We start from the raw sequence: 16,812 nt of genomic DNA, 5'->3' as shown, positions 1-16,812 counted from the left end.
TAGGCCTCATAATCATTCTACTAACATAGTTTTACTAAAGTAATGGAAAAATGTGAATTTTTGGAATTAGTTTTATTTTAGCTAATTGCCTAGACATTTTAAAATTCATCCTTCTTGATCTATGACTGGGGATTTGACAGTTCTCCAACTAATTGTCAAAAAAAAGCAGTAATACGGGGTAATTCATGTGACTAACTCAGAGCCTGAGGAAAAAGTTGAGAGAGGAGTAACTTTAAAAATTATGAATAGGGTCTTTCACTTTTATTATTTAATTAATGGCATTTAAACATAAGAAAAATCATTTAAAGCATGAAATGTACTTCCAGAGTAATTTGATGACATTTTGTGGCATTACGTGGAATGTCAGTTTGATTCTTTGCTGAATATATCATAGGAAAGTACCTTTCCTTGGTATCTGTGAATAAATATATCATGTATAGCTGTAGGAGAATATTGTTAATCCCTACACATTCTTGATTCATCTTAGAAATACACTATTAGTGATTTCACTATTTAAATTGACTGACTATATCTCTCTCTTGAGGAACAAGAGTCCTACCCGTAAAAAGAGGGCATGAAAACCTCATACACAAGTCTCTATAGACACAATAAACATATACTGTTTACCTATTATGTGCCTGTCCCCATATATGTAACAGGGAATCCAAGATCAATGAGACATTTACCCTCCTACCTTCAAAGACCTCAGAGTATTGTTGTTACTTCACTTACATATAAAACACTTTCAACATCTCTGAACAATTCCTTATGACTGATTCCTAGAAAGGGAGCACCCTGGGACTTCCCTGGTGGTACAGTGGTTAAGACTCCACGCTCACAATTCAGGGGGCCTGGGTTTGATCCCCGGTCAGGGAACTAAATCCCGTGTGCTGCAACTAAAGATCCGGCGCAGCCAAATAAGTAAATAAATAAATAAATATTTTTTAAAAAAAGAAGAAAGAAAGAAATGGAACACCCTTAATACTCTGTCACCTCCATACACTGCAGCTGGCATGTAAATACCTCTTATGTCTTTGAGGATTAAATAGCTGACTTTAATATTCGTTATTGCAAAGATAACACATTAAACAACTGGATCCTTTACAGTGTGGGTTAAACAAACAACCTATTTCATTTTGATGAGTTCCCAAACTTGTAAACATATTTGTTCTCCATGTTATTATCACATTTGTTTAATCTATTTTTATTGCCTGCTTTTATCTTAATCTATAACGGATGGAGTTACCTCTTTAAGCATAGCTGATAAGACTTCCACCTCCAGGCTTGCTCTGTTCAGCCCATCTAGAAGCCTGGGAAGTCAGCATGTAAATGGGTTTATCTTTCAAATAGCTTCTTCTTATATTTAACTTCTTTCTCTTTTCTATACCTAAAGCAAACGTAAATGTAATAAGACTTTTCTTTCTTTCTGCTTGATTGTAGCAATCAATCTTCACTATTATCCTAATGCAAAGATTAGAACATGGTGGTGACTATTCAGCCCACAGTGGAAATGCAATTTGATACACGTTTTCTGGAGAGCAATATAATAAACTGTATCAAAAACCTTAAAAATATTTATGGCCCTTTATCCAGCAATTCCATTGCTAGGAATCAATCATAAAGAATTAATCAGAGCTGCTGAGAAAGTTTTATATGCAAGGATATTCATCGAAGCATTATTTGTAAAAGGAAAACATGGAAATAAATGTCTCACAGTATGGAAGTAGACAAATCACCTATGGATTAGCCATGCGATAGACTACTGTGGCGTCGTTAAAAAGGTTGATTTTGAAAAATATTAAATGAGAAATCATTGTGATTTATACTTAAGGGAAAACTGCAGGTTAGTAATGTTGTAGTTATCAAAGCCAGCCCAATTTTTAGAGTGATAACTGTGAACCTGACATGCCCAGTTCTTCATGTACATTATCTTTTTCAAACCTCACACCAGTCTTTGAAATAAGTACTCATGTGCTTCTTTCATGGAGAGTAAAGTGATGTGCAGGTAGCAACTTTCTGAAGAGAACAAATCTGGGAGGCAGACTCTGAACCTCGGCTTGTCTGCTTCCAAAGCCCGAGCTCGTGACAACTGCATCTCCACCTTTCAGAGGGAGAGCAGTTCAGGGTGACGTTAACAGTCATGCAAGAAAAATCTAAGATTGTCAGTTATTCATTATGTAAAGTCTCTTTATGGTTCGACTTGCAGAAGCCCCGATATACTAATGTATAGTGTTTACCTCCAAGGGATGGATCTAGTACGCAGATTCCCCAAACTTGCATCATATGGGAGCCCCCGTTTCCCAGGGGATGAACAATTATTGCAAGATGGCACACAATTGAGAAGTGTTGAACTATGCCATACTACTCTACACACAGCATTTTAAAAGTATGTAGAGAAAAACAAATATTGAAAGGATATAAAAACTCTATGCTAGAGAGCTTATAGTTTACATGTTTATATGGTAGGATTGTAAGCAAATTTAATTTTTATCTGGGCACTTTCCAAATTTCCTATAATGAAAGCAGCTTAATTTTATTAAGATAAAAAAAATTTTAAAGGAAAAAGAAACCTCATTTTTTTAAATGCTCTTTGATTCACATGCATTACCCTGTAACCTCTCTACAGAGGATTTCTAGCTCTGGGCACTTCCTTTACCCCAACATTCTATGTCCGGCTGCCCATATTTCTTGAATGACCCACTGTATTACTGGAAACCCAGCATGATCTCTTCAACAGATCCTTCTTTTCACTCTTCCCTTGTCCCCTAACCATGGTGTCTTTTCTATAAGGAACATATCATTCTTAAACACTTCCAGGGTAGAATCTTGATTCTGCTTTCCATATTGACCTGCTTGTTGCCTGTTCCTACTGTATTATCATGTTCAGTTGATTCGTTCCCACAGTTCTCTTAGAACCAGTCTTTCTCTACAACCCATTGCGACAACCTTAGTCCATCTTACTATTATTTAATATGTTTTAAAAACTGTTTTCGTTAACACCATTCTACTGCTCAAGAACCTACAGTAGCTTCTGCTTCTCCCACACTGCCTGGCTTGTTTCCTGGAGCACCCAACACTCTTCTCTGCTCCAGTTGTCAGTCTTCTCTCTTGTCTTTAAGACACAGTTATTCTACAATTTTAACTTTTATTTATTGCTTACTCTCAACTTTGAGCCTTTATTTATGTAGTTTTCTCTCCTGAAATGCCTTTGGTTCTCTCTCTTGCCTTTTTAAATTCTCCATGCAGGTACAGTATGAGCCCTTCTACCCTGACTTTCTGACAGTTATTCTCTCTAACAGTTCCATATAATCTGCACAGAAAGACATGATCCATGTGATTCATGATCCAACATGTTCAGAACAGAGGAACCCAGGATAGCAATAAAAGTAGTTTCAAAATAACTCAACTTATTGATTTGCATTTGTCAAGCATTGCAATGGGAATTCCTAGACCACCATCATGTGACCTTAAAAATCTTTACCTTTCCATCCATTTTCTCACATAAATCAGCTGTTTCTGTGTGTTTTTCACCCCCAAATTATCCTCCAAAGCTCCATTCCTCACCTTAGCAACTAAAATGAACTGTTCAGGGAAATACACACAGGTTGAATGATGATAAACTAAAAATATATTATGCTTTTTTTTTTGGAAAGGGTGAGGATGAGACTAAAATATTTAATATTATGACGTATCTTAGTAATTTAGTCACCTGTTTGCTCATTTATTTACACCTGTGCATTGTTTCAGAAAGATTTAAGTTGGCTTTTAATAGTATTAAATATATTAAGATAATGAATTAAAAGTAGGTGAGAAGGAAGAAACAGAGCAAGGAGGACATGAAATTAAGACTTACAATAAGAGTTAGAGATGCATAAATAATTGTATGCACCGTAAATTTGTCTAGAGGGTTACTAGAGAATGCCTAACCAAGTATATAAATTGGTAAAAATAGAATTTTTCATGTTCTCCTAGAACTCCTGGAATAGAGTTTAGAAGAGTTTGCTTTAGGGAAAATATATGTATTTTCAAGCAATAAGTAAAATATACTATATTCATTATCCCTAGCAGTGTTACAGGCTAACAATGTGAGTTGATTTTGAAAGGGTAATCAGTTTCATGCTAGATTAAACTAAAGCATGTGGAGAATATATTAATCTCAGTGTTAATACTATGACAGCACACTGTACTTTCATATAAATGTTCAAGAAAGAATACTATCTTAGTCAATTATACTGTTGCATTATAAAGTTTTTTAAATTATTTTCCCAACTTTCATCATCTTGTGGTTCTCTCAGTAGTTCCAAATACTTTTCAGGTCTTCCTTAGCTAAGGAGGTCATAACTGGACACTGAATCCAAGTCGCATAATCAGTATGAGTAAACAGTCCATTCATTTTACACTGCTCATTTTCTTTTATGATGACAACATGATGTTTTGATTCATGGCCAGTCCATTCTGAGCTGTGGATATTTCTTTCTACTATGCTTTTGTTTCCATTATGGTTTTACTCAATGTAATCCCATTTTGGATTTATATGCTTTTTTTTCCCCTCCCTAAATATTAAGCTACCTTTGGCTTCGTTATATTATATGCTATGTGGTTCTTCCCATTTACACAGTTTACCAAGATGTGTTCATTCATTCTTTCGATAAATGCATTTAAAAATTTTTCTCCAAGTAAGGCGTATGCTAGGTATAAGTGGTGAGGAAAGAGATAGCCAATAAAATTTCTCTGTCTCCTTTGCAGGTTCATCTACTTTGGCCTGGCCATTAAAAATTGAACATCTTTAGCATTCTATCATAGAACCTTTTGTAGGTGAACTCACACATGTCTATGGTTTCATGTACTTTTTAAGTGCCCCCCAATTCAAATCTCTGCTTTTAATCTCTTCCAGGACTACAGACCTATATGTTCATGGGTGTGAATCATACATGAATGTCTTCTTCAGGTTTATACCTGGTGAGCACAGAGACACCTCAAACTCAACATGACCAAAACTGAACTTAGGATACTCCCCTCCAAATTGATCCTCTTTCATTTTCCCCCATTTTGATTAATTGTACCTGCATGTGATTGTGTAAAGCAGAGACCAGAAGGCAACCTGAATACCTCCCTATTTCTCTTCTACTGGATCCAGTTCATTACTGACTCTCGTTAATTTTAGCTCCTAATATCTGCTCTCCATAGTACCACCTTCGCCTTAGTGCATCACCTCTCTCCTGACTACCGCAATGACTCCTTGGTTTCCTCCCGTGTATATGTTGACTCCAATATTCTCCAAACTATAGCCAGAGACTTCTCAAACCAAAATCTGTTTTCAAAACTAAGTTTTATCATTTCACACTTATAACTCACAGCCCTCCATGAATTCCCCTTTATCCTTAAGCATACACAAAAAATTTACCATGGCCTGTAAGACCTACATAGATGTGGCTTACCCTCCTCTGCAAACTCTTCTGATACCACACTACCCTGTGATTTTGCTCCTCACACATTAACCTTTTTTACATTTCCTTGCCATGAAATGTTCCATTCTGCCACAGGATCTTTGCACATACTTTTCCCTTTCCCTGAAAGGTCTTCTTCCTCTTTCACCTAGTAATGTCAATGTATCTTCCTATCTCAGTTCCAGTGTGACTTCTGTAGGGAAGCCTTTCATCAACCCCAAAGACTAGCTTACTTCTTCTTACTACATCTTCTAATAGCATCTTTTGCTTTTTCTTGATTGAGTTTTTATAGTTGTAATTTTATCTTTATTTGTATGACCATTTAAACCATGCATGTATTCCCTGCTAAATTCTGTAAAAACAATGACTGTTTGTTTTTTACTTACTGTTGTGTCTCCATGGCCTTGCACATAGAAATCAGCCAACAAATATTGGTTTAATGACTAAGTGAATTAAGGAACAAATGAGTTATTGTAGTATTGTTTCAGATATTGCCACATTCAATGGTACTTTTCTTTTCAAACATTTGATCTGAGTGGTCAAGCTCAGTGATGGGAAGAAAGCTCATTTTGGGGAGGTGGCTTCTAGTATCCTCAGGAGTGAACATCTGGGGAGGAGGACAAAAGAGAACTTTGGTCTCCCAGCTGCTGCTGTCAGGCTGTTCCATAGGACTGAAGAGAAAAGTTTAGAGAACTTGTACTCTGATGAGATGCCAAGCTTTGACCTGGAGCCAACAGTCAGGGGAGAAGTAATGGGAACTTTTGAACACCAAAGCTCTAACATGGCTGTTCCAGAGTGTGGATGGACAAGCAGCTGGATCTTTGAAAAGATTTTCAGAGAAAAAGTCATATGTTTGTGAAGCAGTTACTAAAAGAAGTGAAAATGTCAAGTGAGCTGGTTACTTGATATAGCTAGATATTTCTACATATCTTTCCTTTTCTATTATGGTTTAAAGGTATTATATAAATAAGAATATAGCAATGGAACCAGCAATGAGATAATAAGAAACAGATATAGGTTTTCACATTGGACAGACAGAGTTTGCAGACGTGTATAGTTTTGTGATCTTGGAAAGTTAGTTAAATAGTTTATATTTTTGTGAGGAAGTTGAGACATAAATACAGTATGATCTTATTGATCTACTTGAAAACAGCACATAATACCATTGTCTACTTCCCCCATCTTGAAACATCTTCTTCCCTTAGCTTCTGAGATATTCTCATGGCAGAGTTATGAGGATTTAATTAGCTAACGTGCCTACAAGGCACCCATCACGTAAGTGCTTACTAAACAATCATTCAGTACTGCTGTGTTAGTAAAGAGCTGTATGTTTCAGAAAGTGGCAGGTCTTACCAATTATCCAAACATGTAAAAAGGACCAGCTCCAAGTATGATAAAGTGGAAAGAATATTGAACTACTTTCTCATTGGGTCTCTGCACTTATCAGAACTGTGATGCCAGGGGAGACCTTTCTTGAACTCCTGATATAACCAAGCCATAAATTTGTCCTGTCTCATAATACAAGATTTAGGCATTCCAGTGGATTTATAAATTTTGTTCTCTTCTTTGTATTATAGTGGAAGTCAACATGTACATATTTGATACATATATACATATATTAAAAATTTCCTTTTCTGTCATTTTTTGTAAGGCTAATCTCACTTTCACAGCTCCACCAGCTCAAAGGATGAGGGAACATATGCTTCTCCATATGCCCAGTGCCGACTCTTCAATGCATTTATTACTTGGAGCTTAGTGATTGAGGAATGTTTGTAATCTTTTATTTTTCCTTATAGTGAGTCATTCTACTGTACATTTCAAAATCTGTGATAAGTCGAAAGATCCAAGAATTGAGGTACATTTCAACAAACAGCTTCCCATCTGGTAAATGAGAGGTTTTATTTATAACCAGGTATTCAAATAAGTGGTATGAAATGACATTCAAATTATTTTGTCTTATTACACGTCTAAAGGACTGAGCAAAAACACAACCCTCCCTCCAATTCACTCTCCATACTGCAGCCAGGTCAGGAAACTCATCTGCCTTAAATTCTTCAACAGGTCCAAAGTCCCCACCTTGGCTAATGAGGCCCTCTATGAACTGGCCCCTGTCTTTCTTCTTCAAATTGTCTCTCAACAATCCCCTTCCTTTTCTAAACTCCATCAAACTGGATCTTTCAGTTCATTAAATGTATCCTTAAGTCAGCACTCAACTCAAGCAAACTACATAGGTAGGAAATGTTCAAAAACTAAGTCAATTTTAATACACAGCTTACTACCAACTAGCTGCTTTTCATCTACCAGACCCCGAGCAAGTTCTTGAAGTCAGCAGTTGGGGTTTAGGATAGAAACAGGGGCAGCCATTGTGAGGATCTGCTTCAGTGTTTCAGTCCAAAAGGCTCACCTAGTGGATTCTTCCTTTGGCACCATGTTTGGAATTACTGCAAGAGCTAGACCAATCTGGGAATACCCAAAGGAATTCAGAACTGCTGAACTGACAGACCTGTTTCCTCTGGTCTGAGGGTTAAATAATTACCCGCTTCTCTCTCCACCAGTGTTAGCTAGGGCACAAGTTTTCCTAGCTAACACTGCCTCACCAATTGCCAGGGAGTTTCTCTGTTTTGAGTTATGTTATCAGAGTCTCACGTGGGAAGCCTGAGTTGGTCCAAAGTTCAGGTGATCTTGTGCATCATAAGGTTGCGAGATGTTCCAAATGCCCCAAGCCAAACCAAAGGGGAGATGCTTCGAAATTTCATTTTACATCTTCAGATCCTCTCACTTTTGTTTAAACCAGCATTTTGGCAAAGCATCCTCTTTTTTTTAAGAGTTTATCTACCCATTTATGAGCATATGAGTCAATCAGCTAACATTTACAGAGCCTTAAATGTGCTTAGTTCATTGGTAAGAGCTTTGGAGTGTAAAACAAGTGTGCTCACAAGGCTTGAATCTGAGTGGAGAGATAAAGCTTTAATTGATGAAATAATAAAGTGCTAAAATCTGCATACTTGCTATAAGTTCTTTAATTCAGAGTGAGATAGACTGCTATGGAGAGAAAGTTCTAGTGAAGACTCTACAGAGAAAGTGATATTTTTGTGGCAAATTGAAGGATGGGTAAGATTAAGTATAGGGTCATGTGGAGGTTGCTGCCCAGGTGGCAGCCAAGGTGGACCTGTAATGGGCACAAAGGCACAGAGGCAGGAAAGGTAATACCAACTAGGCCTATCCCTGCTACCTGTGCTCCAGAAAGCACTGCCTTCCACAGTGGTTCTCAAACCTTAGTGTGCATCAGAATCTCCTGGAGAGGGCTTGTTAAAACACAGATTTCTGGGGCCCATTCCCAGAATTTCTGATGGGGTAAGACCTGGGAATTTGCGTTTTTAACAAGTTCTCAGGGCTTCCCTGGTGGCACAGTGGTTAAGAATCCGCCTGCCAATGCAGGGCACACGGGTTCGAGCCCTGGTCTGGGAAGATCCCACATGCCGTGGAGCAACTAAGCCCGTGCGCCACAACTACTGAACCTGCGTGCCACAACTACTGAAGCCCGTGCTCCTAGAGCCCGTGCTCCGCAACGAGAAGCCCCCGCAGTAAGAAGCCCACGCACCGCAACGAAGAGTAGCCCCCGCTCGTCTCAACTAGAGAAAGCCTGCACGCAGCAACACAGACCCAAATGCAGCCAAAAATAAATATATAAAATAAATAAATTTATAAAAAAAAAAACCAAAAACAAGTTCTCAGGTGATGCTGATGCTGTTGGTCCAGGGCCCAAGCTTTGGAAACCTTTGGTCTAGACTATGATGATGGTTCACCACTCAGTACATTTCATCTGGAAATGATGCTGCAAATCGTCTCTCTCAGCGATACTCTTTGTTCTGCTTTCTTCCACGCTAAAGCATATGGTCTTCTCAGTCACACCTATACATTTCTCAATCTCATCTTTCCTTCCCAGTGCCACCCTAGTCCCACAACCCTTATCTCCACAATCAGATTGAGTTTGGTCATTTCCTGCCCCTTTTTTGTTGTAATTGTAAGCTGATATCAGATGCTGTGACCTTTAGTCAGTCTAAACCTTGAGACTTTAGAAGGAAAAAGTGAATAATGTTATCAGTGTTCAGTTTCTACCTTATTTCCTTATCTCTTGCAGATTCATTGGTAAATTAATGTGGTGATGTGGGGGACCTGATTTTAATTTTCTATTCAACACTGATTATAATTTCCCAAGTAGAAGCTTATTTGCCTTGGAATTATTTCTCTTTGATAAACTGATTACCCAAGTAGGTAGCAGTGTGACTGTTAGAGTGGTTCTGATAATTGCATGTTGATTTAAGGCTTTACATATTAAATAATTAGATTATGGTTGACCTTTGACAGAAGCTTTGAATTCCTTTCATTTTATCAGCAATCATAGTACATGGCAAATTAGTAGCCAAAACACATTGTAACTTCTCTCCATGAATAATGAAAGAAGTTAATAGCACATAGTAGGCACTCATGTATTTGTTGAGTGAACAAATAAATGCATTAAAAAATGCATAAATAATTTTTATTTGCTCCATGAAGCTAAAACAGACATAGTTCCATGAAATATACACATGGTTATTTTGTATCAGTTTTAAATTTGGCAGGTTACCAAATGTTAATTTGCTTTTAGCTAGTAGAGATTAAATGTAATTCCTTCCCTGAGCAGCCCTAAAGTAAGCAAGCATGAAAGCATTTTCACAGTAATCTGGGAGGAATTGACATTTAAAGGAGTTAGCATTACATCTGTACTTTAAAGCTATTAATTTCATAGATAAATTAACTTCATTACTCCATCTTTATCTTGCATTTTGAAAGGACTCCATCAGCTGGACGATTGACAGCCGAGGGTCAATTGAAACTGCTCTTATCCCAGCCAGGCTGTAATTGGAACCTGCTTCTGGAAACTCTACTGCATCATGATGGTCTTTTACTGAGAATCTTGCTAAAGAGCTCAAGTGAGTATTTGTAGTTATGAGAATGTCCTGAAAAAACCCAGTCATTGCTCAAGTTGAATGGAATTTTTTTTCCTCCTTGAATGTTGGTAGAGGGATGAAACCAAATGCATTATATCAATAGTCAGGGGGGTTAGCAGCAGGCAAAATATTGAGTAACTTTATAAACCTATTGGAAAGATTGTTTTCAGGGATTCTGAATGAGGGCAAAAAATATTTTTATATAATACTGTCCTATCATAAACTATCATAATATAGAAATATATCAATATATGGGGTTTGAAATGCCTAAGAATATTATGGGAACACAGTTATATGTCCAAAACAGAAGTATCAATTAGACCTGAGAGAGCAAGAGAGAGAGAAAGGGAGAGAGAGATTGCTTTAGAGCCACATTAGACCTTTCAGTGGATCATGAAGAATGCTTATATAACTTATGAACAAGCAAGCATGGCTTACAGCCATATCCACTGGGGCATGGAGAAGTAATCATGAGAAAATTATGAATGGAAATTGAGGAGTAATAGAAGACCATACTTCTCTTAATTAGACTTTCTTTTTTCCCCTGTAAGTGCTATTTTAGAAAATGATAAGTAATGTTATTCCAGTCTCATAGTATATCCTACTGCTCTCCTGCTACATCTATAGTTTTCTAACCATCTTACATACCCCTACACATTTCTTCTGTTCTATACTACAGGTGTAGCCAGATTAATTTTTATCAATCACTAGTTTCAGTATAGTTTTCTCTAATCAAAATCTTTTTTCTCTAGTTCCCCATCACCTACAGGAACAAATTCCTGTCCTTTGGCCATTCAAGTATGGCCCCAGACTAGTTTTGTAAGCTTTTTCCCCACTATCCTCTTGTGTGTGTGTACGCACGCACGCACAATCACACACACACACACACACACCCATTTCAGCCATTGTCCCCAAAGCCCCATGCACATGCTCCTTCCACACCTTGGCTCACCCATTTTTCCTACTTGAAAGACCCTCCATAGACAACCCAGACTCCACCAATGGGCAAAGGCCACTGATGTTCCAGATCTCTGAACACTGTAGCTCACGCTGATGTGTCCCTCCCTCCCCTGAACTTCACAGTGTCTGTTATGGTGGCTGCTGCCCTTAGCTTACTCTGCCTTGTATTCTTATTATATCTGTATATGAATGAGGCAAATGTTACCAGGCCCGACCAGCCTGTTGGTATACAAATGAGGTTCATAGCATCCCCAGTCCAGATCGTTCCAGTCATTTCTGGAATTTTTGGTTTCTCAGATCTGCTCATGACCAGTTCCCCATATTCTTCTCTTCCGTACACCTTGACGTTTGCTTCCCAAAAGCCACTTAGGGGAAGTGCCTCACTACTGAGCCCTTTGCTTCTCTCCAGGTGCTCTCAAATTCATAAAATCTTGTGGTGCCAAAGGTCACTACAACTCCTCCAGTGTCACTGTGTTCCAAGGAGAAGTTCAGAGGTTACCTCTCCTCGAAACCCTGAATCTGACTTTATTCTCTTAGCCCCCAAGCAGTACTCTGTGGGCCTTAAATCTTACAGAGTTGAACTGAAACCATTATCTTTACCTTCAATATCTATAACTCCACTCTCCTAAAGGGAAAACAGGTGCTAGGGAAACTAATTGCTCAAGTAGCCAACATATATTGTTTACTTATTAGGTGTCAGGCACTGTGATTCTTAAAACCTTATGAAGTAAATATAATTATTTTCGTCATGTTAAAAATAACATTAGAGTTCAAGATAATGTTATTTGCCAAGAGACACATGTAGCTGATAAATGGTGGGTAACCCAGGATTCTGAACCCAGCTGGAGCTTTCTTTCCCCTACCCTTCTGTACAAATACTCTTGCAAATTAAATCCTGGAGTGGACCAGGGGTATCTGCAAGAACTGTAATCTGTCCACTCTCAGGTTGAATCAACCAGGACACCCCAGTGCACATGCATTTAACTGTTCTTTCCAGCTAGGTAATTAGTGCTGATCATAGATTTTTATTTTCATATTCCTCCTCAAGCTAACACAGTACTTTTTACAGAAAAAGTCCAGTGACTGGCCAGTGATCTATTAGAATATAAAATATGGAGCTTCCATTAAACTTTATAATCTGAGCTTTCAGGCAAGGTGACTACACAACACAGATAGTATCTGACATGGCTGGAGAGTTACTCTAATATAACTCATGAAACTCATGGGCATGGTCCCAGAAGAGAAATGGTTTCCTCTTGATAGAGTTATATAGAACAGCCTGGAAAAACAATTGCGATCAAACATTGGACTATACTGATATAGCCACTAAGTATAGGAATAGCAACTGTGGTTAAATGAATATTTAACCATGTTTTCTTACAAAAAAATTCCACATTTACTTACCAAAAATATTACATCTACCTTTTGTACGTATAACATGATATTGTTTTTGAGGGACTTACAGGTTATTAAAGGTACTATATTGTATCTCCTTCAGTTCTGGTTCTTATGGAATACGGAAGTGTATTTACCCAATCTGCTCAAATATCTATCAGTTTTTGCAAAGGTTGTTTAGGTGTTTGATCAGGGCTACATAACTGCTTTGGTATTGTATTGAATTTTATTAGCTACTTCAAATACTGTAAGGATGAAGTGACAGAATTTACTAATCGATTGATTGACTGACTTATTAAGCTGCAGTAGAAACCTTGTCACTTTAATTTAGAAACAGTATATTCAGGGAATCTTATTAACCAGACTAAGATGGAAATTATTATGCACCTAAAAATACATACATAATATTTTTTCAGAGATTTTGTTTTCATTGAATACCATTTGGTAATTTAGAAGTTTGATCATATTTTTAGGAAAGCAAAATTTTAGAGTAAAATATGCTGATTAGGTGTTCCAAGCATCATAACTATTGGGCTTTTTATGTGAGAGTTTTCCTTTATAAATAGTGTCTTTTTGGTCTAATTGATAAAATTTAACTTCTGTTAAATTGGCTCAGGAATAAGAATAGAGATTTTAAATACATATTTTTATTTTTATTTATTTGGCTGCATCGGGTCTTATTTGTGGTGCATGGGATCTTTGTTGCCGCATGTAGGATATTCATTGCAGTATGCGGGCTCTTAGTTGCGGCGTGTGGACTCTTTAGTTGTGGCATGCATGCGGGATCTAGTTCCTTAACCAGGGATCGAACCCAGGCCCCCTACATTGGAGGCACGGAGTCTTAGCCACTGGATAACCAGGGAAGTCCCTAAATACATATTTTTATTGTACATATTTTAAAACAAGGTCCTCTTCATCCAATAAGCAATTATTAAATTATGTTAGGTAGAGAATTTTTCTTGATAGACAACCATATATTATAAAGATTAAAATATATGAGGTTTATCTCTTTTATATCTGTAGCTTTTGGTCTTGCTCTATGAAAATGATTTATCAGAATTTCTATTTATTTTAAAAAGAATCAGCTGAGCATATATGGAAATAACTTTCTTGTAATATGAGATACAACTTCACTGAAGGTCAGAAGATAGTAAAATTTAATAAATGAATGAATAGTAAAATTTTAATTTATTCATTAATAATAAAAAAATCATAGGCTGCAAGCTTCTAGGAAGCTTGGATAAGGTTCAATGGGCATGAGAAGGTAATGTTTGTTGGTTTTATTTTTAAGATGGGCCATCCTAAATTTGAAGGAAAAAAACCTCTCAACTACAAATGTTTATAGAAAATTTTAAATTTGTAAGACACTATTTTGGATTAGTGACATTAAAAACCCAGGGCAATTGTTTTGACATTACCTCACTGAGGCCACATGCCCTTAACCAGTTTCTTGTGACATCAAAAGAACAAATATTTGGCAATTTTCCAGTTGTTAGCAGGTGGCCTTTTCCTGCTAGTGACATTTGAATGAAGTGTAACTAACTTTCTTTCCTTTGCCCATTGCCCCAAGAATGATTCTCAGTGAAACTTCTTGGCTTCTGGTGATTTTCAGTAATAACATAACAACCACAACCAGCTAGCAAACACGTAATGTTTAACATGTTCTAGACACTGCTTCTGAGTCTTTAAATGTGTTCACTCACTGAATCCTCAAAACAAACTCTGTGTGGTAGGTACAATTATCACCTCCATTTTACAGATGAGGAAAGTGAGACACAGAGAAATCAAGTCGTTTGTCCAAGTCACACAGCTAATAATCAGCAAAGCAGGATCTGATTCAGACAGCCGGTGTGCAGTCTGTGCTTTCACCCACCACACCTGCAAAGCATCCTGGCAGAGCCACAGAAAGTTTACAAAATTGCAGGCTTGCACAATTTATGAGAACTATCAGGAACCTCTATCGTGGATAATTTTGCTAGTACAATCTGTACTTTTCAACCTTGTAACAAAGTGCCAAAAGATAGTCAAGAAAGTGACCTACAGAGAATTCTCAATAAATGGCTGCCACCACTACAAAGGCTTGGTTGACTTAATATGAATTAATCAATTCAAATTCTCTGACTTTATGGTTAATGTTTTCTTGATCTCTTGGGTAATGAGGAATATTGTGGCAGAAGCTTGGTGTTTTGCTGGACATTATGTGTGTGTGAGTTTCATTTTATGCTGTTTCATGACTGTCTTGAAGGAAGTGACCAAAAGTAAAAATATGCTCCCTCTTGGTACCCTTAGTGCACCTAACTTCAATGTCCTTGGCTGCTTTCACTAGTGACAACATCTGTATTCTTACTTGTTCAATATTTTTTTCTTTGCTGGATTTGTACCCTGTTCTTAGCAAGAACAGTAGAATCATATTTGTGTGTTCTCACCTTAGTCTTTCCAACCAAGGATCCTATCCGCGAATGATGACAGACTAGCCTAGAATATCAGTGGTCTCCATAGAATTACTACAGTCCCAGAAACAGTTATCATCTAGGGTCTGTGCTGAGTCTCCATGAGGGTAGGGTGGTTGTAGGGTGTGATTATGTAAAGCAAGGCTTCTGGACTTTACAGTGCAAAAACATTACCTGGGGAACTGGTTAAAACTGCAGATTCTGGTTCAGTAGGTCTTGGGTGGGACCTGAGATTCTGCATTTCTAACAAGCTCCCGGGTAATGCTGCTCTTGGTGCTGCTAGCCCCTGGACCACCTTTTGAGGAGCAGGGCCATCGAACAAGGTATCTGTTGCTCTAGATGGCAAAAAATTTGGGTATGTGCTTTGTCTTTCCAATGTATTATGCTTTTAAAGAGACATGATTTACTTAAGATTATTTATAATCCATTTTGTCAGAACGTTCACAGAAGTCAGAAAGCTTGGTCTTATTCAAATACAGAACTGATTACATCACTCCCCTGCTAAAAACCTTTAGTGGCTGCCCACTACTTATAGAGTACAGACCCTAATCCTTAAGACACAAGCAATGCCCGTTGTGCTCTGCCAATGGCTGACTTGTCCAGCATCGGGTCCATGCAAGCTTAACATGCATATTCTGGTCTAGGTTGTGCATCTTAGATTTGTATATTTATAATAGCAATGTCCCTGTAGAAGTATCTTGAGAAAAGAGGGAGATGCTCCAACACCAGTGACCTTTCAATTAATTGGCCCAAATTCCACGTTCTCTCCTGTTACAGAACCTTTGAAATGTTATTTTTTTGAGCCTAGAATCTTCTTCGTTTTCATTTTCCTGGCACCTGATAATCATCTTTTAGCTTCAGTATTACTTCCTAGGAAGTCATCTTTGATCATCCCATAACGTCCCACCATAATTCCTTTCGTAACACTCGTCACAATTTTAAGTGAAAGGTTAAATGACATAGTTCCGTATTTAGTCCCTGTGTCAGCCGCTGCAAGCTCCAGAAGGGCAGGGACAGCTCGTCATTGTTCCCCAGTACTTGGCTTGGTTCTCGACACTTGAGACAGGTACTGAGCACATAGAAGGAGCATAAAAAGTATTTGTGAATGAATGAAATTTCCAGGAAAAAATTCTACTTCATTCATTAGCGTTGTGATCTGTCTAAACTTCAGTTTCCCCATTTCTAAATTAGGGTACTAATAATGACCTTAAGTGTTTATTTTGAGGTTTAAAAAAGTAAATAGGGACTACCCTGGTGGCACAGTGGATAAGACTCCACGCTCCCAATGCAGGGGGCCCGTGTTCAATCCCTGATCTAGATCCCACATGCGTGCTGCAACTAAGAGTTCGCATGCCACAACTAAGGAGCCCACCTGCCACAACTAAGGAGCCCGCCTGCCACAACTAAAACCCGGCACAACCAAATAAATAAATTAAAAAAAAAAAAACCTAATTAGAAAAAGTAAATAAACATAAAGCACCATTTTTTGACACCTAGTAGGTACTTAATTTCTATTAGATTCTTTTCTTCTTATACACTCTCTGGAAAAATATGCTTGATATATTTTTC

The 16,812-nt window shown here is 37.7% G+C and overlaps 1 protein-coding gene across 2 annotated transcripts in view; it reads left to right on the top strand.

Annotated features, from left to right (window-relative positions):
* KIAA0825 overlaps nt 1-16,812 on the top strand; it is a 366,826-nt gene that overhangs the window by 145,906 nt on the left and 204,108 nt on the right. Inside the window, exon 16 of one of the 2 annotated variants that reach the window (XM_082375204.1) lies at nt 10,281-10,420. In XM_082375204.1, the coding sequence (XP_082231330.1) occupies nt 10,281-10,420 (140 nt within the window). Of the gene's footprint in view, nt 1-4,894; nt 6,926-10,280; nt 10,421-16,812 lie in introns of those variants that run through there. The other variant, XM_082375205.1, reaches the window with a different exon arrangement.

Source organism: Balaenoptera borealis (assembly GCF_965194805.1).
Source record: "Balaenoptera borealis genome assembly, chromosome: 2".
In the NCBI taxonomy this organism is placed as follows: Eukaryota; Metazoa; Chordata; class Mammalia; order Artiodactyla; family Balaenopteridae; genus Balaenoptera; species Balaenoptera borealis.
This window is presented reverse-complemented; position numbering and strand designations above follow the sequence as displayed.